Source organism: Xyrauchen texanus, chromosome 15 (assembly GCF_025860055.1).
Source record: "Xyrauchen texanus isolate HMW12.3.18 chromosome 15, RBS_HiC_50CHRs, whole genome shotgun sequence".
Taxonomy (NCBI): domain Eukaryota; kingdom Metazoa; phylum Chordata; class Actinopteri; order Cypriniformes; family Catostomidae; genus Xyrauchen; species Xyrauchen texanus.
The window spans coordinates 32,524,149-32,540,221 of NC_068290.1; the positions used below are offsets into that span (position 1 = coordinate 32,524,149).

At 37.6% G+C, this 16,073-nt stretch overlaps 1 protein-coding gene across 1 annotated transcript in view; it reads right to left on the bottom strand.

Annotated features, from left to right (window-relative positions):
- The window catches only part of snrka (SNF related kinase a), a 64,247-nt gene that overhangs the window by 19,036 nt on the left and 29,138 nt on the right, over positions 1-16,073 (bottom strand). The window contains exon 3 of the mRNA XM_052143769.1: positions 1,936-2,077. Within this exon, the coding sequence (XP_051999729.1) occupies positions 1,936-2,077 (142 nt within the window). The remainder of the gene's footprint in view (positions 1-1,935; positions 2,078-16,073) is intronic.

The following is a 16,073-nucleotide window of genomic DNA, read 5'->3' on the forward strand; positions in this document are numbered from 1 at the left end:
TGACGTGCAAGAGACAGCTAGTGGGAGTTAAATGAAAGTTTTGAGTGAAGGGAGGGAAATAGGGTGAGTGAATGAGAAAAAGGTTAGATCTAGCTTCGATAAAGATGCCTGGAGCTTATTGGTTGCATAACCTTACCGTTTCACACATTGCGATCAGTTTGTCGCAAACTCTGATCCTGGGCCAACCAATTACAAACGTTCCATAAGACCAAGCCTGTCACAATTATGTGCCATGTTATTTTTTGTGCATGTTAAATTCCAATCTTAAACTGCCATCCAAACAAGGGATTTATTTATTTTTGAATCCCCTTTTCTACCTAATTTTGGAATGCACAATTCCCACTACTTATTAGGTCCTCATGGTGGCACGGTAACTCACCTGAATCCGGGTGGCAGAGGACACGTCAGTTACCTCTGCTTCTGAAATAGTCAATCCGTGCAATGTATCACGTGGCTCGCTGTGCATGACACTGCGGAGACTCACAGCATGTGGAGGCTCATGCTATGCTACCCTCCGCGATCCATGCACAACTTACCACGCACCCCATTGAGACTCAATGGCAAACCTGAAATCTAAAATGTTTTGCCTTATCCTGGCAGTTGGAAGTAAACTAAAGTACTACATAACACGACAAACCTCCATCTACCAGTACACATGTCAAGATCAAGCTGCGATATGTGCTTCTTTCCCTCTCAACCAAGGAATGAAATGAACTGCAGTACTTTTTGAACCATGGCAGGTAATTTAGCTCCCTTTCCTGCTGACCTCTAAGTTTCGGACACCATTTGCACTTGTATTTAGCACTGCCTACTTGTAATCGGATCTCCCAGGTCTGAACAGGGCAAGAGTAATTTGACAAGAGATGTTGTTGCTTAGACAACAAATATGCAGGCTTGAAGGAACACACATGATTATATTTTGAAGAACAGATGAAAGAAAAGCAGCCAGTGACGTGTCTGATTTGCTGTTTTTTGAGATGTTAAATGGTGCTCTAATCACTAAAGAGCACAGCGGGAGCACGTCTTAAAGAACGCACACATAATGGGGGCCTGGGTAGCTCACAGAGTATTGCCACTGACTACCACCCCAGGAGTCACATGTTCGAATCCAGGGTGTGCTGAATGAGTCCAGGCAGGTCTCCTAAGCAACCACATTGGCCCGGTTGCTAAGGAGGGTGGAGTCATATGGGGTAACCTCCTTGTGGTCGCGATAAGTGGTTCTCGCTCTCAATGGGGCACATGGTAAGTTGCGTAGTCTCCGCAGTGTCATGCACGACAAGCCAGTGATGGTCTCAGAAGCGGAGGCAACAAAGACTTGTCCTCCGCCTCCCGGATTGAGGTGAGTAACCGCGCAACCATGATGACCTACTATGTAGTGGGAACTGGGCATGCCAAATTGGGAGAAAAGGAGATAAGAAAATAAAAGAATGCACATATAACCAGTTTTCTTTCTTTTCTATGTTACTGGTATCTTGTGAACGTGTAGAAGTACACTAGAAGTAGATGACCACAAATCAAATAGATACTACAAGCAGCAAAACTTTCATTTTGATTTCACAGGATTTTTCATCAGTTACAGTGTAAACTTAAACAAAATTTGATTTTTTAGCTGAAATTATCCATATGACAATTAACCGCCAGCAAAAATGTCATAATTATGACAGTCCTACAGCAGCCCTTTCCAAATTTGTCATGGAAGGAAAAAGTAAAGCCTGACAGATGCTCAGATCGAGGGAAGATCACTGCGGTAGCTTTTTAACATCCACATGTCCACATTACTGCATCTGCCTCTCAAGATAATGAATGTACAGGGAAAGGATCCATTAAGCTATTGTGTCTCAATAGCCCAAGGGAAAAACTGTTGACATTTAAGCTGCAGAAAATTCCACAGATGGTCCGACTGGGGCTAAAGCAGAGGTTAAGGCGATGACTTACTCTTTGCAGGCATTGGAGACATGGGTAGGTACAGTGTATTTGCAGTCCATGATCATAGTGAGCGTCTCGCTGTCGTTGGCCTCCTGGAAGGGAGGTTGACCACATACCAGCATGAAGAGGATGACTCCTAGACTCCAAATATCTGCAGGGAAGAAGGTTAAAATGTAATCAGCTTTTCCAGAGAGTTTCATTCATTAGAACAGTGAGTGAAAAAACTAGGCCTATGCCATCAGAACAAACTTTATTGTCTCTGGCATAATAGGTAGGACATGAACAAAACAAACTAACGTAGTGCATAACACAAATTATTGCAGATGACTCCTTAAACCTGGTTAATGATAAGTGTGAATGAGTCAATGCCAGACCTTTGTTTGTACATATTTAAACATGAATTGACTAGCACAATTTGACAGGGAGTAACATCTGGGACAACATTCGCATAAGATCCTGCTCCATTTATGATCAGTATTGATTTCTGCTTCTAAACGAGTCAGTTTGAAAAGTGTTTTCTGGTTCGTATGAATCTCCGTATGGTTAATTGTTGATATTAAAACAATTCAAAAGTCAACTGCTTTTGAACTGGCAATTTCACAGTAACTGCATATTTTGTCAAAACTGAATTCTGGCAGAAATAAGGTCTCTCAGATGGTCCTGTGACAGACATGTTTGGCTCAGCCATCTTTAGACCCTGTTTCCATCTGGTATTAAAGGATTAGTTCACCCAAAAATTATAATTCTCTCATGATTTATTCACCTTTAAGCCATCCCAGATGTTTATGTCTTTCTTTCTTCAGCAAAACGAAATCAAGATCTTTATAAGCACATTTTAGCTCTGTTAGTCCATAAAATGAAAGGAAGTGCCATGATGCTGCTGGCTGTTTGACAGTCCAAAAGGTATATTTAGGCAGCATAAAAGTAACCCACATGACTCCAGTCGATCAATGAATGTCTTCTGAAGCAAATCAATACGTTTGTGTAAGAAACAAATTGATAATTAAAATGTTATAAACTTTAAATCGTTGCTTCCACCCACCACAATATCTACTTAACTCTCGGTGACGCTTGTTCCTCTGTTGTAAACTTCTTGCGTGAACGTGCCATCAAGCATTTGTCATGCAACAGCTCAGTGATGGGTCGACTGGTAGCAGGAAGTATTTTTAAGTTAATAAAGTTTTAATTATAGATTTATTTTTCACACAAGTTTATCGATTTGCTTCAGAAGACAATTCATTGATCAACTGAATTAGTGTTGATTACTTTTATACTGCCTAAATATGCCTTTGGACCATCAAACAACCAACAGCATCTGGACACATGGAGCTGAAATGTGCTTATAAAAATCTTAATTTTGGTTCTGCTGAAGAAGGAAAGACAAACATCTGGGATGCCATAAAGGTGAGTAAATCATGAGAGAATTATCCTTTTTGGGTGAACTAATCCTTTAAGATGCGTTTCGGGTGATCCGATCACATGTGGTTAGCCCAAAATACAGGTCCAAACGGGGTCTTAAAACTTTTTAATTGGATCACAATAACCAAATATGAATGTGGTCAAAAATGCATGTTACCAGATCGCATGAGGTGTAAATGCTAATCCGGCCTGTCCCGGCAGCAGTGAAGCAACACCCCTCATCTGTCAATAAACCGCTGCTCTTAAACAAGACTATAAACTTTTTGCTATAAACTATAAGCTGTTTATGAGCAAATTTAAAAGGAAATAACTATCCATTCTGGAAATGTTAAGAAGTGGATACATACACAATCATGAGAGCTTCACAGATCTTCTTCAGTGTGTCTGATATCAACCCAGATGACAAGCATGAACACCTGAAGCTCCTTTATATAGGAAATTCTCTAAAATAATGGATAATCTGAACACAAGTGGTCACAGGAGACGCATTTAAGTGACAAGGTGTAAAAAGTGATGTGGCTCGTCTAACCACATATGATCAGATCACCCGAGATTAATCTTTATACCAGGTGGAAACATGGTCATAGATTCGCAGAAAATTAAGTGAGCCACATATGGCTAAACAATCAAAAGTAACTGTGTTTTGGCTTTGTAGGGCAGTTTCTCTCTACTTTAAGATTTCACGCTTTGTTGTTTGTAAACGGAACTATACAGCTTTGGTGGTACGTTAATAAAAAAAAAGCATTTCCCATGGTTTGGATGAACTATGTTGCTTTTATACTTTACATAGAAGCGTTGCCAAGTCGATTCATTTTAGCGAATCAGTTCATTAATCCAGTTTTTAAAAAAATGCCTAATCTCATTAAAATGATGCGAATGTGTGCTAAATTATATTATGTGGTTCATTACACATATAGCTGCAGTTTAAAGGTGAAATGTCCAGTGAGGGGCGCTAAAAGCAAGTTCAATATTCTCCCAAAAAGTGGAGTTTTAAATGAATACATCCTGCCTCCCTAACCAAGACCTGTAACAGAAACCTAACCAATAGTGTCATACACATGAAGAAAATGTGAGACTGTATTTTTTCCATTTTTAAATTAACAAAACCAGCATACCTAACCTAAACCCAACACCTAAACCTAACCGATAATATCATAAAAGCAAATGTGAGATGAAAAACGCAATAGCTGAAGAAGCCAGGTCTTTGCATGGTGTTTCTTTGACACTTGGGGCTCACACATATCAACTTGCATGTTTTGCTGGTCTCGACCCCAGCCTTCCACGTTCAAAGTCAAACACTATATCAGTAGTCACGCTTGAGTAAGCTTGTATATGTACACCATGTTCCAAATTATTATGCACATGCCATTTTTGTTTGTTTTTAGGATTTAATTTTATCCACAACAATTATTTTACAATGTGGATGTTATTACATGTGAAATAACTGGTAAATGTCAACAGCTTTATTGATATTTTGAAAAAGAAAAAAAAAACTAAATATGTTGTTCAATATAATTATGCAGAATGCACTTTGAAAACATTCAATGGGTTATAATGAATTCAAATCAGAAATCTGTCATATGTGAAGCATGGACAGATCATTTTTACAAAAATAAACAAAATTTAAAACAAAACACCTTTTTATATTCTTTGAGACGACTTTAACAACTCTCTCATCCATTGTACTTGTAAGTCCATGTATAATTTCTGCCAGCATTTCATTTGAGGATGCCAGTATTGCCTCCCAGAGCTGTTGTTTGGAGTATACTGCCACCCACCCTCATAGATCTTCCTTTTAAGGATGCTCCACAGGTTCTCAATAAGATTGAGGTCAGGGGATGATGGTGGCCACACCATTTTTTTTTCTCTTTTTATGCCGATAGCAATCAAGGAGTGAATGGTGTTTTTTGCAGCATGGGATGGGGCGTTGTCCTGCATGAAAATAATTTTATTTCAGAAGGCACGATTCTTCTTTTTATACCATAGCAGAAAATGGTCCGTTAGAACTCCACGTATCTAGCGGAGGTCATATCGACACTGTCAGGGACCCTAAAGGGACATACCATCTCACTTCCCTATATTCCAGCCCAAATCATCAATCCACCACCTCCTTGCTGACGTCTCAGTCTTGTTGGAACAGGGTGGCCATTCACCAATCATCCAGAACTCCATCCATCTGGACCATCCAGTGTAGCACGGCATTAGTCATAAACGATTTGAAAATTAGTCTTAATGTAATTCTGAGCCAACTGCAAATGTTTCTCTTTGTGAGCTTTGGTTAGGGGTGGCCGAAATGCAGTTTTATGCACAAATGACAGTCTCTAAAACGTCCTGCATCGAGAGGTTCTTGGGACTCCAGAGACACCAGCAGCTTCAAATACCTATTTGCTGCTCAACAGTGGCTTTTTTTTTTTTAATAGCTGTCCTTTCAATAACATTAATTTATCTGACAGAAACCTTCCTTATGCCTTTATCTGATCAAATTCTTCTGTGCTGTGAATCACTCACAAATCGTTTGACAGTTCGATGATCTCTTTTCAGTTTTTGCGATATATCAATTGTTTTCATGCCTTTTTAAAGACATTGCACACTTTTCATCTTCAGAATGATCTTTCTTCCTCTATATTGCATGAGAACTGTGACTTGCTTAATAATGCCGAACAACCTCTTTAAGTAGGTTTCCCTTTAATTAAGATCACCTTGCAAACTAATTAATAACTATATTAATTAATATATTAATATATTAATTAATAACTAATAATTATAACCTGTCTGAGATTGATACAGTTATCTTCAAACATATGAGAAATAAAACAAACGAACACTTTATTTGAACAAAATCTAAACTAAAATCTAAAAGATTATTTCAATGAAATCCTACTGATATGTTACTTGCATAATAATTTGGTGTATATAGATTATTTAATGCAATTAGATTGTCTTTCAAATCATGCATTCACGTGTATTGATGCATTAGAATTGTATTGTGTGAGGAACAGAGCAAAAAAAGTGTTTATGAACGGTTAATCTGCTGTTTCACTATTTTTGTGAAAGTATATAAAAATAATTGTTGTTGAAGCGCTTTGTGTTTATTTCACCAGAAAACTGCAATGATACATAGAATGAGGGACGTAAAAGTGATTCTGCAAAAATGTATTCATATTTATGTTTACTATGAGACCAGGTTAAAAAAAAAATACAAAATTCAACAATGAATAAACGTATAAAACTGAATGTGGTTGTCTAGAGACATGATTTTAAAGGCTGAATTTCCATTGAAATCAGCACAGCTTCTGAAAAAAATTCATTGTTACTGCACAAGACTGCGCAAGAAATCGCAACACACAACACAATGGTCAAAGATTTCCAGCCAGTGCATGCTTATATAGAAAATAGGGAACTGAAAGGCCTCCAGAGGTGTAGGTCTTTGGTGGTTTTGTCTTGACTATGCCTTGGCTTGCTCTTACGACCATTTCGCTGCATTAGCATTAGGCACGGAAGCACGTACATAACATTATTTAATGGAAAACGCTGTGGTTCCACCAGTATTATGAACCTTGAGTCTGACGTAGTACTATGGCACTGGTATAGGCTAATGTGCAACACAAAGTTAACATAGAACTGTCAATTTAAGCTTCTCTCATTTGACTTTTTTCCTAGCAAAATCTTTTGACTATCATTTTATGCATATTTTTAACAGCCAGATATATTCTTTGAAATAAACAAAATCGCAATAATACCCTGTGGATTTTGCTATTGTCAAAATTGACAATGCTGATTGAGTGAAAAGATTGTATAATTTAGTTTCTTAGCCCTGTTGACAGCCCTAGTTAAAATAGCTGTAAAAGATCAATGTATTTTCACTATTAGGTTCTAAATATTGTGTCAAATGTTGTTTATTTTTCCAACACTGTTGGTAACTTCACTAGGCTAACAATAGTGTTACCAATATTGATAATGTTATTACTAATAATAATTATTTCCTTCTTCCCCCCACATTATTCCCATTCGATTTGTTTGTGAAACAGACATTACACAGTAATTACAAAGCAGCCTTGCGAAGGCAGGAGGAGGGGAGACAATCAATTCTGATGCTTAGGGGAGTAAAAAATGAAGAACTTTTCAGCATTTCAACAATAGCACAAAACAAATGTCAGGACCTAGAGGCAATGGATATCCCTGGATTTGTCCAAGGAGTTCTGTGCCCATTTCATAATAAAAAAAATAAAAACAATTTCCAACCTGCAGCTTTAAAAGTAGATTAATCCATTGATTACAAGGACATAGCAGTTTCCTAACAAATAAGTGGGTAAGGAGTTTCTCAATGACTTCTGTGCTCTGGTGGTAATAGCAGTAAAAGTGAGCAGAATTTGGGAGAAGCAGACGTGACCATTAGCAAACATTTAATCAATTTAGCTGTGTGGGTGGCCCACAGGCTGAGCAAAATTGGTTTGTCACAGCCAAAAACTGCCCCATGAGCCATGCTAGTCAAAACACATGGGTGGTAATTAACAAGAGCTATGGAATGCTCAATAAACAGCTAAATAAATAAATAAAATAAAAAACTAAGTACAAAAATTAAGCAAAACTTTCCAATAGCCACTCTGTCTCCGGGGATGTCACCACAACTCCAGCAACAGTTCGGAGTAGGGCTGGGTGGTATGACTGAAATCTTGCATTACAGTATTTTACATCATGGTAACAGTATATCTCACAATAGTAATTTTTGCTGGACATTTATCCCCCAAATGTTTTACATAGGCCTATTAAATAACCTTGTTGTAATGGAATATTTTTTTGATAATCTTAGTTGCTTAAACTAAAAGAATAATTCTGTCACTTCCGGGGCTTCATCATGCCCCCGCGCCAATTACACCTGGCCAAAGAAAGCCAACTGGGGATTAAGGCAGGGTCAATGTCAACAGCAGAGTTGGTTCTCAATGTTCTGTAGCATCGGCAAGAAGGCAACAGTTCAAAAAGGTAGTGGGCTTGGTGAGTGGGGTCCAGAGTGATTTTACCAGCCGTTTTCCTCAATCTGGAAGTGTATATATATAGTTCTTGAAGTGAGGGCAAGGGGGCAACCAATAATCTGCTCAGCAGTCCGAACGTTCCTTTATAGTTTTCTGATGTCCGATTTCGTAGCTGAACCAAACCAGACAGATATTGAAGTGCAAAGGACAGACTTAATAACTGCTGAGTAGAACTGCATTAGCAGCGATTGTGGCAGGTTGAACTTCCTTAACTGACAAAGGAAGTGCAACCTCTGCTGGGCCTTTTTCACAATGGAGTCAATGTTGGGGTGTTCCTCCTAAATAAGGAAAAAGTTCTCCCTATGGCCAGTCCGCCTCTGTTGACACCCTTCTACTGTTGCACAATATATACTTTCATACCGCCCAGCCCTAGTTTGCAGTGGCAAAGATCAAACCACGTAACATGCCTATTTTAAGCAATTGACAACACATTTGAGAAAATGGAAGATGCATGTTTTCTTGCTCTAGCTCACACGGATGGCGGAGGTGCATTTCTTGGAGGTAATGAGAGATGATTTAACTGATAATGGCCCCTCGGAGAACTCCAATCTGCTGGAGTGTGCAGCAATACACCTGAGACACTGAGCAGACACAGTTATACACTATGCCAGTGGCTCTGGACTGTTTCCATCCCTGCTGGGACGGTTCAACTGTAATGACCTGAACATCCATGAGCAGCAATATCTTCTGACAACTGACTGACATAATTCTGGCCCAGAGAGAGGTCATTGTATGGCCACAGTTCCTACAGTCTGTTAAACTACGCCATTCATGCCAGGGTAAACACACAGCATGCTCTACAGTAGTCTAGACAAAGCCAGAGTTTAAGAGTTTTACTTATTCATTTTATGATTATAATGATCACACTTCATTACTTATCTTAAGTCAAGTGGGTGGTTCATTGGCTAATTAGCCACTGCATTCAGAACATACATTATATCAGTGTGTTCTCTGGGAAATTAACCCATGGCACAGGTGTTGCTAGATCCATTTGAGCAACAGGAAATATGTGAAAGGGCATTTATGTACTTGATGGTTTCCTTTAGTCATGGAGCAACACAAGATTGATCACAATTAGCATGTTATCTTAATCAGGCTATTGATGTATTCACACAGACATGCCTCCACTGAACTTTGTTTGAGAAAATAAATTGTGACATTGAAATGTATCAATGTAATACTGTAACAATCATAACAATTTGAAGACATCCAGAAACTACATCTATGACAATCACAGCTCTTTGAAACATCAAAAAGACCAACCCAAGAAAACAAATCAAATACAATTCATTTTCACACTAGAGCAATTAAAATAGGCATTAATTTGGTGATAGAACAATGCCTCACATACTCCCTCTCTCTCGCTCTCAAACTCCAGACTAATGGGTCATGGCTACACAAAGGGCTTCTTTGGTGCACAAGTCCATCTGTGGCACTTTGTCAGCTGTGGATGAACTACAAATGTAGTTCCTTTATAAACAAACAATGCCTCAATTTGTGAAGTGTGTAGTAGATCTGTAGCAAGCCAACAAAAGATGTCGTCACCAGTACACCCTCGCTGGCTGAAGAGCTGTTCTTTGTTTCAAGCCATCAAATGCAGCTCAATCCATGGTTTGTTGTCACCATGCACTTTGTGCTTGGACTTTACAGTCATTATGCAAAAACCGTGTTATTATTTTGACCTGAGGGCTGGACCATTCCCTTGCGGGAGGTCTCCAAGACTAGTACACAACCTTGGCACTGCAACAAAATTCAATGAACATAAAATATTTACAACTTAATGTAATCTAAGATCAATTTGGTGGAATGGTGTGTGCAGTTCAGTCAAGTAAACTTAAACTTCTCAAATGGCTTGGCTGAACCTCTCAAAGGCATGCTGCACCCCTTTGTGAGCTCTAGACTTTAGTCAACGTCCACTTCTGATCATGGCTGTGGTGAGTGTATACATTCAAAGCAATACGCTTATTCAAAGAAAACGACAACCAAGGAAACCAACATTTATATGAGATTTGAAATAATTTACTTATTCTCAGTTTTTGACATTAAAATGTAACTGTCATGTACACAACACTTGTGGATAGGCAAGCACACATTGAATAAGCCAGTAAGAATTCTGGTAAAATATTTAAGGAGTTGACCTTATACACCAAGGTTCAGCAACCTATGGCACGCGTGCCAGCATTGGCAAGCACAGGGGGAAAAATCGCTGGCATGCCAGCAACGGCAAGAGAGGAATATAATATTATATTCATATGAAATTCAGCACCTGCATTCCAATCTACATCTTGATGTAATCCTTCCTCATGATCATGCAGCATGTTTTCATGAGCTGAATGAGAGGCTAAACAAAAAGTTAAAATGTGACGAGACTGCAGTATACCTGACACACTCGTGCAGTGTGTGCAAGCCATTCCCGCATTACGAGCCGGCAGCGCTTCACTTTTGGTTAATCGTGTGAGTAAACACGCCTGCTTTGTTTTGGTCAGGCTGCGAGGATAACAGCCTACATTCCATGTTTCATTTGTTTCTTTTTGTTTTCAGAACCCATCATGTAATAAGGAAAATGCCACTATTAATCCTTTAGATTTCCAACCCAGCATACAGGTACATGTATGACATAATATAAGAAATATTTAAGATTCCACACAATTTTGCAACAAGTAATAAAATAAGCACATTTCTGACATTGTTGTCAGCATAGCCATTGACCAGGTAATGTATAAAATGGCACTCAATGTCAAAAAGTTTGCTGACCCCTGTTATACAATGTTGGCTTTAGCACAGGCTAATCGGTGTAAGATCTTCCATGTAAACACACTCAATGTTGACTAGTCATCCAATAACCAACAAGTCGATTAGCGAGCTCCACTTTTTTCGATTTGTCCTTTAGTATAGTATTGATATTTTTAAGTGGTGGTGCTTTAGAGTGCTGACAGCATGTTTTAGCTGTTAGCAGGGCTCCAGACTGCAAATAAATAGTCACATTTTGCAACCATTTTTCATGACAGTGCAACTAAATTTTGTACAAGGTCACACTGGTGTGACTACAAAGTTGGCTGACTCTCTTTTATGCACTGCCATTTTCTGTTGGGTATGAGTAACATTGAAACAAAACACGCTATGTGCTATATCGGATTAATTGTCAGTACGGTTCAACAGACAGAGCAGTGCAAGCGTAGAGCAGGTGCGATTACTTGCTGATTGGTCTCAAGCTCTCAACCGTGCAGTGGTTTATAATCATAAACAGTGCTGCGAGAAGTGCATGGTGGGTCTCGGAATTCAGTACTGAATTATTTGTTGAAACCCCCCAATGTGTCTGTGATTAAACTAGTCATGTTAAATAGCCCCGCCATTATAAATAGCATTGACAAGGAAAACAGAAACAAATTGCGCCATGAATAGACAAATTGTAAGGCTTTTAAATCCACACATCACAACGCCTAAAAAAATTACCAAAGTACCAATAACAGTATTAACTATGGCAAATGAGCAGAAATATGATGCATTACTACTAAATATTATATCAATATAGTTATATATATCAGGGGAGTGAGCTAATTTATATATATTTTTACAACTATTGCAGTTTTAATTTTTATTATAGATTTAGCATTTATATGTGTTATGCTACCCAATTTATGTTATGAAAAATGCCACAGTTTGTTTTATGGAACCATAGTTACTGTACATCTATGATAGAGAGGAGCCATGCATGGTTTTACATTTACCTGTGGTTACTATGGTCTTCTTGCAAGTAACATGTTAAAACTATGGATACTATGGAAGAACTATTATGGCACATTTTCAAACAAGCAAAGCAGAATCAAGGGCTTTACAGCTCTGACCTTTGTCAATTATGGACCAGGCTATCAATTTTCCTGTAAAATGTGTTCTAATGCTCTCTGGTTGTAGGAAATAGTAACTGGCATTGTCTGTCTTTAGATGACTGTATTTAATTCGGTAATAGCCAGTTGAAAGGAAACTGTTAAGGAGTCCCAACTCATTCCCACAGTCACAATATTTGAATTTTTCCCAATATATATTAGGTGTTAATGTTTTACAGACTACTGTGGTTAATTCAGTAAATTTACATTTGCATCAAATCAAAACTCAAAATCAATGCTTTACTGTTGAGTGGCATTTCAATGGGAAAAAATATGCAATATAAAAGGTAATTGTACTTGTGTGCAATGTATAATTTATTAATTTAAAATAATTTATATAAATAATTCACTATTATTATTTGTCGTTTCCTTATATTTAAAAATGTTTAGCCCCCAAACCGCTGTCAATGTTCACCTAATCATGTGCGGGTACCAACTTGGTGGTACTGGTACAACCTCTCTCGAATGTTAGCCTAAAGGCCTGTGTTAGACAGTTTGCACAGAAGTTGCATCTTTGAATTCATCCCAATTTTAAAAACTGATGATACAGTGATATACATGCAGACGTAGATCTTTCGCTGTTGTGTCATGACTCGTGACATGAGTCGGTCTTCATTTGTAAGTTGCTTTGGATAAAAGTGTCTGCTAAATGAATAAATGTAATGACATTTTTTAGCATCTTCTTTGAGTTGGGTGAACACAAGAAAGCCCTGTATAATTAGGCAGGGTTTAAGACCGATTATTAGACTGTTCAAGCAACCCACCAAAAAATGTACTTGAAAATATATAGTTTTGCACATCCGTACCAAAAAAAGTCTGCACTAAACATAAAAGATTAACATAATAACACAATATAAGATCAAATTGGTTGCATGGCGTGCACAGATACAATCCAGCATTAAAATTCAGTGCTTTGCTGAACTCCTTGGGGAGTTAGAGATTTTAAGAGTCTGGCACTGGATAACTTTGAAAAAATGCCTACGGAGGGTAACATGCCAACAATCTTGTTCTCATTCAACTTCTTCATAAACTCAAAATGATGTAAATTCACCAATCAATCCAGAATTCTACAGCTTGAGTTTCAAAATGTGTAAGATGCATCTATCCTTCATCTACATGAAAGCAAAAGCATACATCCCTAACGCGCATCCTTCATTGTCTCCCAGTCTTCTCGTGCTGTTCTTCGACTGCACTCCACTGCTCCACACATGCATAATGCGAGTGAAAATCAGCACGTTAGACCTCTGGGGTTTGCCATAAACTAGAGCTCTCTATAATTCAGAGAGAAACAGCTCACAGAGAAAAGTACAGTGGCTTAATATTCCCAACCATGAATCTGATTACTACAAGAAGAGCTTAACTTTACTTCTGAAGAAAACAAACTCATTTGAAAGTTCAAGCAGAAGATCCAGTTCAATATATCCAACGAGTTGAAATGCAGTTAGACAGCTTTGAGGAGTGACAGTCAGTCGATCAAAAAAAGAAAGCAATGTGGTAAGATTGCATACTCTCATTAATTACATTTATTAAATAACAGGTGATTGAATCCAGGTGGTGTAACTTTACGAACTCACAAATAAAAACAAGCCTAGGTCTTTATATTTCATGAAGAAAATGGGCTTGTCCTTGTAAAACTTGCCACCACAATGATAGGGTGTTTTGGCGGTTGTCAGGGTGGTTTCTACAGTAAGGTGTTCTCAGTGGTTTTTGTCTCTGTGACATGATATGAAATTCTGGTCCATCGAAATGACTTGGGTACCTCCTTCAATCTATTTATATGACTTTTTTTTCACCCGTATTATCATCTGTCAGGCAAAAACCATATGTCAAATCGTTAAAAAAAGTAATAGCACAACTTTCCTCAATAAGCACCATGATATAATGTATCATTTATCTTGGTTGCACAAACAGTGATGGTAAAGTTAAGACATCAAAGCTTTGTTTAGTGATGTATGCCTTAGCAAGTACCATTCCATTTACAGGAATAATGCATTACAGAAAGCATGGCACTGTTGCTGAACTATGACATAAGACTGGTTTAAATAAAGTCATAAAGTGAAAGGAAACTAGGCTATATTTCAGGAGCTCTTCATAAATTTAACTACATCGAATGTCTGTAATTACGGTTTACACAAAATACTTTCCAGCAAAATGTTATTAAACGCTAGGTACCCAAAGATTACCCAATGATTATATAATGTCAAGACCGTTTCAGTAGTTATATATACAGTGGCCCCAAAAAGTGTCTGGATACTTCGGCCAAACTTAAAAATGTTTGAATGTCATAGAATTAGATGACAAATTAAGTGGCATTTGAAAAAAAGCACATTTTTAAAGTAAAATTTCACAAAAATACTTTTGTTGGGTTTTAAATGATAAAACAATAGATCTAAATTCACCGTTCACATTTTGCAGATACCTATTGACCTGTTTCATGTGACATCACTGTACGACCGCGCTGCCATGTTTGTGAGCTAAATTCCATATTTCTTCATTGTGCTGTGGGATGTGGCAAAAGCTGGTTACATTTTTGTTTCCATTTATAAATCATGAAAATGTTAAAAAGAAAACGAAAATTACTTGAGGTCTTTTGCTCATTTATTCAGACATGTCAGATATCTGTACACGTGTCAATTATATTTATACCATTAACGATTAAGATACAATTAAACTGTGAATGCACTTAGGACAGTGGTTCTCAACCTTTTTTTGATGAATGCCCCCTACATCATATCCCAGTTATGTTACATAATTTGAAAGCAGAGACTTTGTTGAACCAAAAAAAAAAAAAAAACTGTACTGATGTTTTTAAAGCCATTTAATTGTATTCTTTATTTTCTCAGTGTTCATTTCTAGAGTTTGTTGACAATGTATAATAACAATGTCAAATATTCTTTGAAAAAAAACATGTTTACCATATATGTTTACCATAAAGGTACAAAGAGTACCTTTGCATAGTCATATTGTGCACAATCCACATAGAAAAAGAATGTTTTCATTCCAGCTCAAAAATGAACTATATCGGCCACCATATCGGTAATCTGTGAATTTTCCTCCTCTAAAATCGGTAGTGTCTCAAAAATCCCATACCGGTAGGCATGTGCACTTGCCGGTCACACATCAGACACACCGGCATACAGAGATGAAACATGGTAAAATATAGCATTGTAGCAATATTTGTGCTGACTTCAGACCATTCCTTGGACTTTGTTTGGATTAAAAGCATTTTTTTATGTTTTTCTTGAGATCGTTTTATGGTAGTTTTTCCATTCACCGCAATTGGCCTCCTGCTGATGGTCACAAATATGGCGAATGCGGGGGAAATGTCACTGAAACGGTTTAATTGATTTGATATTTTGTTTATCTAATGTAATGACATGCATACATTTTTTAAGTGCAGCTTAAGTTTCCAAATCCTTTATGGGACCACTGTATTAAATTAAAAGTGACAAGTTTACACTAGGGATGTGCACAAGTAATCGATTAATCGAGTACTCGTTCAGCTTTAAATATTCGACTAGTAAAAACACTACTCGAAAATTGCTATTTAAATTATCTTTTGTGCCTTTGCCTGCCATGGGCAACATTGAAAGGCTTCTCACCTAAATCTTGCCATTCATTTTTTCTACACTTTTTATTTAGATCTTGTTGTTTATGCATTATGCTAATTTATTCACAATAAAAACATAATAAAAATGCCCTCATCAAAGTATAACTCAAAGACATGTATCTGTAACCTTATAAAAGAGGTTTTATTCTACATGGAGAGGGTCCGCACTTGGGGGCTGACATGTTAGAATCACATGACCAGCCG